Below are 9,178 nucleotides of genomic sequence, written 5' to 3' on the forward strand. Positions count from 1 at the left end.
TCTTTTACCACCTAGTAGCCCCCTCACACCTTTTCCAGGGACCATCCTAACAGCTTGGCGTTGGACTCTGGTGGCCCACAGACCTTCCGGGATAAAAACACGTTGTCGCCTGGGAGTGAGGCCCCTGACTTACTTTGGGGGTGAGAATACCAAGACTCCTGACACGCCTCTGGGGGCCTTTGACCTTTCTCAGGGAAAAAGAAAAGAGGAACAGGCCTCTTACTTCATATCGTTTTGTCTTTAATTTTTTAACAGCCATAACGAAGGAGTGTGAATGGCAGATGGTGTGGAGCATCTGAGATGGAGAGAGGATGAGCAAAAGGAAGGCGAGGAGCAGAGGCAGAGCTGAGGTGTGAGGGCTAGACATGGACCCTACAGCTGGGGATCCCTGCAGGCCTGGCTACTGTTCCTCTCCTCAGTCTCCAGGGCCCGCCTACCCAGGCCAACCACTTCCCCAATCAAAGCCCAGGTCCTTCTCTTGCAGCTCATAGATGCTGAGATAGGGAGACGTCTGCCCCGTCCAAATCCTCCCTTCTCCTCCTCTCCTCCACTGACAGGATTAGGGGGCTATGGCCTGGAGATGCTCACAACTGCTGCTGGTCCCTCTGCTGCTGCTCTTCCTGGCCTCAGGTGAGATGGTTCCAGACACAAGGGGTGGAGAATGGGACGACAGACAAGGGTCAGGCAGGAATCAGGCTGACCCTGTGACCAGGGGTGGCTCCAGGGCCATGCTCCCGAGTCTGGGTGCTAGAAGTCATTGCCTCCCGCTTCCCAACGCTGGCAACAAATGTACACAGCCGGGGCTCTGACAGGAGGGTTTGTTGTCCAGGTGTCTGGACAGTTGTGCCTGAAGAACTTCACAGAGTTTTGGGACAGAACCTCTCCGTGAGGTGCCAGTACAAGCCTAAGGAGGGGCCTTATGTGCCGAAATCTTGGTGTCGGCAGACGTCTCCAAATAGGTGTAACCGAGTGGTCACAACCTCCGAGCCTCGGAGAGCCGTCAAGGAATCACGGCATACCATCTGGGATGATCCTAAAGCTGGCTTCTTCAATGTCACCATCACTCAGCTCACAGAGAAGGATTCAGCCGTCTACTGGTGCGGGTTATTTAATGATTCCCACAATGTAATCAACATTCTCAGAAACATCAGCCTGCTGCTGTCCCCAGGTGAGGCCTTTATATAACCCTTTCCTAGGAACCAGGTGAGAATACCCATGGCTTATCCCTTGTCTCTGTCACACCCCATCCTGATACCTGCTCTGGCCGAGGAGAGTGTGGTTCCTTGTCCCCTCAGACAGCTTCCTATCTCTGTCACTCCTGACTTGGGCACTGAAAAAGAATGTCTAAGTCTCGTGGAGTAGGGACCTGGAGTCTCTCCCGACCCTTGTTTATTTTAGCCTGGCATAGTACAATGTTAACCCCAACTTTTGAGAGGCAGAGGAAAGTAGATCTTTGTGAGGTACAGGCCAGTCTGGTCTCCAGTGCAAGTTCCTGGCCAGCCATAGCTACATAGTGAGACCCTGTTTCAAAAAAAAAAAAAAAAAAAAAAAAAAAGTTGGAATGTCTTTACTTGAAATTATGCGCACTTATGGGCACACGCCACACGTGTGGCCACGATGGCCAGAATCACACGAGGATGTGAACCACCCAGTGTGGGTGCTGGAACTCAAACTCAGTTCCTCTGCAGTAGTTGTGTTCTCCATGGCTGAGCTGTCTCACACAGGCACCAGTGTAGACGGAAGGTGCAGATCACTGCTGGCCTGAGGAACCCACGGCTCCCCTTTTTCCCATCACTGTTTGGCGGTCAGACTGGATTCCACCTTCAGGACCCCGCAAAGTCCTCTCTTTTTCTCTTACAGCCTTGTCCACTCTTCCTCCACACACCAGCATCTGGCTCCAGACAAAGATGGGAAGGGTTTCGAGGCGGAAAGACGGGTAGCCAGGGAACGCGGGAGCCTGAGATTCACTAGGGCCTTCCCCTCGGGTGGATCCCCTGGGGACTCGGCAATGAGGAAGCTGTACTCCGGGCTTCGGAGATAGAGAGATGTGCCACCCAAGCCACGTTTCATTTATGCATAATGATCCATGGTCCAATCTGAGCAGGTTTAAACATCAAACCAAACCAAACCACAGTATACAAATGGCCAGGGAAATTCTCAGCATCACTAACTACTAGGGATATGTCAATGAAAACCACAGCGAGATCATCTCACTCTAGTAAGAACCACTCTTCCTGGAAAGGCAAAAGGTACCAGGCTCAGGGGAGAAGTGGAGAAAGGGAACCTGTGGCCGGTGGGAGTGTAAATTAGTACAGTGGTTGTAAACAGCTGGAAGTACTGTGTCCTACCAGCCTATGATCCCAGATCCGGGGAGGTCGAGGCAGGGGGACCACATGGTCACCATCTTGAGCTATGCAATAAGCTCAGGTCAGCCTGGGCTACATGGAACCCTGATTTAAAAACAAAAACAAAACCCTAGCTGGGCATGGTGGCACACTCGGGAAGCAGGGGCAGGTGGATCTCTGCGAGTTCAAGGCCAGCCTGGTCTACACAGGGAGTTCTAGGCAAGTCAGAGCTACTTTGTGAAAACCTGTCCCAAAAACTACCAAACAACAACAACAACAAAATGCTGATTTACTAGACATTGGAAATTGATGAGTGGGTACCAGAGGCTGAGAGAGAGGTGAGGAAGGAGAGGTAGGTCCTGGCCAAAAGAGTACTAAGTAATAACGAAGGGGAGAAAGTCCAATGTTGTGTTGCAGGGTAGAGAGACCTTAGACAACAGTAACATACCATTTATTTCTTATTATCAAAACTTTAGAATATTTACTTATTTTATTTTATGTGTATGCATATTTTGCCTGCATGTACATCTGTGCAACATGTACATGCCTGGTGCCTGTGGAGTCACAAGAAGGTGTTGTGTCTCCTAGAACTGGAGTCACAGACAGTTGAGAGTCACCATGTAGATGCTAGGGATCAAACCCCAGTCCTCTGCAAGAGCAGCCAGTACTCTTAATCGATGAGCCATCTCTCCAGCCCCTACTCATCCTTGAAAGTTTATGAAAAGGATGTTAATGCCTTTACCGTGAATAACTCGTAAACATTGAGCACACAGGTTGACTTTGGTTTGAGTGTCACACAATATATGCAAGTATTGAAACAGCAAATGCCATAGAATAATGTGTAAAAGCCCCCTTTAAAGTTATTATTGTTGTTGTTGTCATATGCATGGGCCATGGTGCACATGTAGAGGTCAGGGGACAACGTTTGGGGTGGCTTCCTCCTTCTATTGTGGGTCCTAAGATTCAAACTCACATCTTCAGGCTATCTCAACAGCCCATAAATATGTACATGTTTTCAGTTAAGGATTTTAGGCGCAGTTACCTCTGAACCTCCCACATCTTTCCCATTTTAGGGCCTAGACCCCATCCTCCCTTTCATGCTGTCTTCTCATTTTGCCTCTAGCCTCATCAAGCCTTCCTCCACAGATGGCCACCGGGCTCCCCGTGACAAACACAGGTCAGCTTTCCAGGAGGAAAGAGTGTTAGCCAGGCAACTGGTGGGGGGGGGGTAAGGTTAGGGGAGACCAGCCTCTAGGGATGATGCCCTTCTATGTGTAAAAAAATTATAAGCTAAAGATTTGAGGTCTAGGTACTCCTGACCTCAGGGGCTGTGAGGTTGGGGTTCCATCTAAAACCCTTCTCTACTTCCTCTCATGGTTCTTGGGACCCAGTCTTGGTCTCTGTCCTGGTCATCTGAGAAACCATCATCGTTGTGTCCTTCTTAGATCTGACCACTTCTCCAGAGGAAACCACTGGCTCTTTCACTGGCTCTTTCATCAATGGCTCTGAGCACAGGTGAGTCAGGTGTCTTCAGAGGATGGGTCCTGGGAAAGGATGCCCAGAGAGCTCATGTAGTCAAGGAACCAGAGAGCTTTAGGACCATTCTAGTATGTCTGAACACCAAGTTCTGCAGAGAATCTCCCTGGTCCAGACAGGGAGGTGGAGACAGAAGGTCCCAAGCATTGGAGGAGCTGTAAAAGAGACAGGAGGGTCAGAAAAAACTAGACACCCTGTGAGGAAGAGTGGAAAGAAATGTTTGAAGAAAGAATAGACATATAAATTTCATAGGATTGTAGGAAAAGAAAGGTCTCAGATCACAGACTCATACAGGGCTAGGGAGATGGCTCAAAGATTAAAGAAATTGTCTGCTCTGTGAAGATAAACACCAGAGTTTGGATCCCTGGCACCTACATAAAGTCTGGGTATGGCAGCAAGTGTCTGTAATCAGTGTTGGGAAGCAGAGACAGGCAGATCTCAGGGGCTCGATGGCCAGCTAGTGTCACTAACCAGTGAGCTCTAGACTAAGAAAGAGACCCTTCCAAGGCCAGAATACACAAACAGCTAGATCTAAAACAACAGCAACAAACAGAAATAGAAAAAAAAAAAAAAAACCCAACCTATCTTCCCAAATCCAACAATCAACAACAAAACTCAAAACAAGAAAACCCCAAGAATCAAGCAACTGTTGAGCTAGGCAAAAGCTAGGCAAGGTTGTCAGATATAAGATCAACAAAGATCACACCTGGATTCAATTCCCAGCCTCCACAACTTACAGGCTTACAACTCTGATTCCTGGGATCTGACACCCTCTTCTGGCCTCTACGGCCATGCACATGATACATACATATGTGCAGGCAAAGCATCCATACCAAATGTAAAATGAAAATAAATTTTAAAAATATTAACTCTGAGAATAGCGCATTACAGACTCAGGAAGTGTGAAGAGCCAGCTGTGGTCACTCACACCTGCAATCCCCATATTGGCAGGTGGAGGCCAGGGGGTCAGGAGTCATCTTGGTCTACAGAGAGAGTTTGAAGCCAGCCTGAGCTACATAAAACCCTACCTTAAAAAGAAAAAAAAAGGAGGGGGCCCCTAGTGAGTGGAACAGGGACAAGCAGATCTGTGTAAATGCAGGGACAGACTGAAACAGAGTGACACCCTCAGACAGTTGGGGCAGGTCCCACTGTTTGGAAGACTAGCTACATAATTTAAGAATGAACTCCAGCTTCCATCACTATACACAACCTGATTTCCAGACAGATTCAAACTGTATAACTAGGAAAAAGAAACTTGTGTCAACTTTTTAAGAAGTAATGAAGCTGGGCATGGTGGCGCACACCTTAAATCCCAGCACCCAGGAGGCAGAGGCAGGTGGATCTCTATGAGTTTGAAGCCAACGGTCTACTTGACCCTGACTCTCTCTCTCTCTCTCTCTCTCTCTCTCTCTATATATATATATATATATATATATATATATATATATGAAAAGCAGATGAATATCTGGGTGGAGATTTTTTTGTTTGTTTTATTTTTTGATTTTTTTTTTCAGAAAACTTTAAAAACACACATCACGGGGGGCGGGGCTGGGAATTCAACTGCTTCAAGGAGGGGAAATTGTACTCAACAAACAACATTGTGGGAAATGTTCACAAGCAGATAGCAGACTGAGAAAAATTAATCTTAAAAAGCTGAAGACAAACACAGAGGTGAGGTTTATGGTTCTCAAAGAAAAAGATGGCAATCTCAGTGGAAAATGTCAGACAAGAAAGGGAATTAGGGGAAGAGAAAATCTGCAAGGAAAACATACATGTTCACTCCTAAGGATCCCCACCCCACATCTTGACAATGAGCAATGTGGCCAGGCTTAGGAAGTGCTTGCATCGGGGACTGCTGTGGGCTCCTGAACCCTGAGTACCCTGGTGGTGGCACAGACTCCTCCCACCTGTGAGAGGGCGGAGCCTCCGGGTTTCAGAGCCTCTTAATGATTAGCCAAAATTTCACTACCCAAAAGATGAGCTCCAGAGACTGTACCAAAGCCACTAAGGAGTGGACAAGGTGACAACTCAGGTCCCCTTCATAAGTGGCCCTCTGTGACCTCCTCACTGGCCTGCAGAACTCTGGACAGCTCCTCCCAGCGGACCTGTCTCTCTCTCTAGCTGCCAGCTGTTTCGATCCACAGCCAGAGTTTTTACCCTTCCAACTGGGTTTCTTACAAGTGGGTTTCTCCTCAGGCTCAGAGCCCCCATGGCTCTCGCCCCACTCAAGTCCATTGTCCCTCCAGAGCTCAGGGTGGGTTCTTATGCACACAAACCCCAGCTGGGGGCCACTTAGAAGCGGGTGACGCCTCAGCCCAGGCTCCTCTTTCTGCCTCCAGAAACCAAAGTTCCCCTTCCTCTCCTGACTGGGTCTCCTCAAGGCTTCTGGTCTTCGTGCAGTATGGACTCCTCCTACTCAAGGGCCTGATGCTGTCGGCTGTTGGTGTGGTCCTTTGCTGGAGGCGCTGCCAAGTGAGTGACGTGGCTTCGGGCGAGGGTGCTCATAGGATCCAGTTAGTGATCAAGGACAGCCATAGTTTCAGTTTTGAATGAAAGTTTTTACTAATTACACAGCAAGCCAAAGTAAAAGCTTAAATACCAATGAATAGTAGAGAGAGCAAACCATCGTTAAACAGGCACTTAAAACCCCCAGCAAAACTAAGGCTGCCCCCTGGAGGCATCAGCTGGAGTTTCCAAGCAGATCAGTGTCTGAACCCTCAGGTGAGACTTCTGAAAATTAACAGACGAAGACAGATTCCATCAAATGTGGAACTCACTACACCCCACAAAAACCAACGGAGGAAGTTGATGCAGCCAGCTGGTTCCCGGTAGAGCTTCCTCTCCACTGACCAATTTCCCATGGCTTCTCTGACCCTGCACTTCATATCACAATAGTGACTTCTAGAGACGTCACATTTCTGCTGTTCCCAGGAGCACGATACTGCTTCATTCTGAACAGGGCATGACACAGCCTCATGTTCAGAGGCAGCTCATCAGTGACCACACACACACACACACACACACACACACACACACGCACATATGTACACACACAGACATGTACACACACGCACACCCACAGCATGTGCACACACACACCACATGCACATACATGCAAACATACCACACATGCATGCACACGCACACACATATACACACACACCAGTGTAATGTACATTATGGGGCAGCAGAGCTGGGGTCACAACTGTCCCAGGGTATGTTCAGAGTGAAATGGATGGAAGTGTCATTTCTTGGACTCCCTGACTATTCCTCAGAAAGTGTCCTCCCAGGAGGGGAGTGCCCTGGGGCCCTTGTTGGAAATCTGTCTTCTGGATCAGAAAAAAGCAGAAGATGCCTGAAGGAAGGGCTAGGGAGGAAGAAGGAAGGAAGAAGATTCCAGATAGCAGTCCTGGGGCAGGAGAAGGCAAAATAAAGGCTGTGCTTATAAATTTCCCCTTTACCTTTCTTCCTCAGAGACATGAGTATACAGCAGAGACAGTGATGGTGGAGGGTACGGAATATGCCAGCCTTCCTGACATCTCAGAGTCCTTGGGCACATTTGGCCATCTCTCACTGTGTGAAAAGAATGCTTATTCTTCCAACCCTATGCAGTGACCAGAGCTGCCCAATCAATGCATACTAGAGCCCTACTGAAACCGTCAGACAAACCCATGGGAGACAAGTGACAGGTCCCCGCCCCAAATCATCAGTGGCAACTGTCACTCTGGTACCCAACACCCTAAGATCCACGTCCCCCACAGCCCAGAGCTCCCTCAAGCTGACCACCCATGGGATGTGTATTTCACAGCACCCCGATACCCAGCTCAAATATTTCCCAGAGCCCTACACCTGTGCCTTCTCTTACAGGACTACCTCGTTCTCTCTTCTGTCCCCATTGCACACATGCCTCACTGGAGTGAGCTCCTCACAAGCCCTGTGTGCGTTTTCTTGTGCTTGAGTTCAGCCTCTTGGACTGCATCAGAATGCGACACAGTAACACCATTCTTCTGGCTTCCTCTCCTTTTGCTCCGGATTCCTTAAAAATGAAAGAAAAAATGACTTAAGTGATAAAATGGGGAACCAAGAAAGGCTGTGATCTGCAGACTACAAACAGAGGAAGCCAAAAAGTTAAAGAAAAAAACAAAACAAAACAAACAAAAATAAAACTGGCTTTTAAAAAGACAAAAAACTTCAACAGACCGCTCATCCAGCCACACGTGGGAGCTGACCACCAGGGGTCAGTGTTGTGTTGGTTTATCAAGTGAGGTCCTTTGATCTTCACAGAGAAAGTCTGGCTATACAAACATGATTATTGACTGGGGGCAGGGGGACAGGGGTGTCCTTTAGGGAACAAAAACAATGTCATATCCATAAAACAAGAAGAAGCCAGGGTGCTGTTCGGAGCAGGTGACATCCAGCGTAGGCTGAGCACCATCCACTATCGACAGCAAGCTGAGTGTTAGCCTTGCAGCCATGAAGACAGCACATTTTCCTCCTGTTCGGTCCTCATCGGCTTTGGTCCGAGGGCTCTTGCTTACACGATTGTGTCTTCTTCTGCCATGTTTGGTTGTTATCTCTTGGAGGCCTGCTATTTTCTCATGGGAGATGGAGGGGAGGTGTGTGAGGGCCGGTAGGAGTGGAGGGGGGGGAAACTGAGGGCAGGGTATATTGTGTGAGAGAAAAACCTATTTTCAGTAAAATATATAAATCAGTAACAATGAAAATTAAATTAAAACATGTATGTTAAAATTAGAGAGAACCCCCACACACACACACACAAAAGGACAATAATAGTTCTAGTAGGCTCAATGTCCTGTTTGCCTCCTTGGGCACTGTGCACATATGTTGTGCACAGACATGCATGTGGATAAAGCACCCACACACATAAAATAAAATAAAAGAACCTGAAACAAAGGACAAACATTCTCTGTTGTTTCTTGTCTCTCAGGATAAACTTTTTTTTTTTTTTTTTTTTTTTTTTTTTAGTGTTTTTGAGACAGGGTCTCTATCTAGCCCTGGCTACCCTGGAACTGTCTATGTAGATGAGGCTGACCTCAAACTCACAGAGATCTTTATGCCTATCTCTCTTTTCCTGGTGCTGGGATTAAATTATCCACCATCATGCCTGGCTGGATAAACTTACTATCTTCATTTTAACTTCTGACTTTATGACTTCTCATCTCCTATAGAATAACTGTTCTATTTATTTCTCTGTAAGTTATTTTTTCAAGTTATTCTTTTTATAGCATTTGGCAGCCTTTCTCGTCTTATTTTTCCTCCTCCTCTTTAGGACTCAC

The 9,178-nt window shown here is 47.5% G+C and overlaps 1 protein-coding gene across 1 annotated transcript; it reads left to right on the forward strand.

Annotated features, from left to right (window-relative positions):
• The first annotated feature begins 407 nt into the window (after positions 1 to 407).
• LOC127236691 (trem-like transcript 4 protein) lies at positions 408 to 8,790 on the forward strand. Its single transcript, XM_051204445.1, has 6 exons — positions 408 to 630; positions 830 to 1,168; positions 3,469 to 3,522; positions 3,791 to 3,860; positions 6,221 to 6,353; positions 7,356 to 8,790. Exons 1-6 carry the CDS (start codon positions 570 to 572, stop codon positions 7,494 to 7,496), a joined length of 798 nt encoding a protein of 265 aa, XP_051060402.1. The 5' UTR covers positions 408 to 569; the 3' UTR covers positions 7,497 to 8,790.
• Positions 8,791 to 9,178: the final 388 nt, after the last annotated feature.

This window comes from Phodopus roborovskii, unplaced genomic scaffold (assembly GCF_943737965.1).
Source record: "Phodopus roborovskii unplaced genomic scaffold, PHOROB, whole genome shotgun sequence".
In the NCBI taxonomy this organism is placed as follows: domain Eukaryota; kingdom Metazoa; phylum Chordata; class Mammalia; order Rodentia; family Cricetidae; genus Phodopus; species Phodopus roborovskii.

Bases quoted from the DNA above. Each gene is read 5' to 3' on its own strand.
- LOC127236691 (XM_051204445.1), top strand. From the start codon at position 570: ATGGCCTGGAGATGCTCACAACTGCTGCTGGTCCCTCTGCTGCTGCTC. The intron at 631-829 runs GTGAGATGGTTC...TTTGTTGTCCAG, and splicing joins GCTGCTCTTCCTGGCCTCAG to GTGTCTGGACAGTTGTGCCT. The intron at 6,354-7,355 runs GTGAGTGACGTG...TTTCTTCCTCAG, and splicing joins TTTGCTGGAGGCGCTGCCAA to AGACATGAGTATACAGCAGA.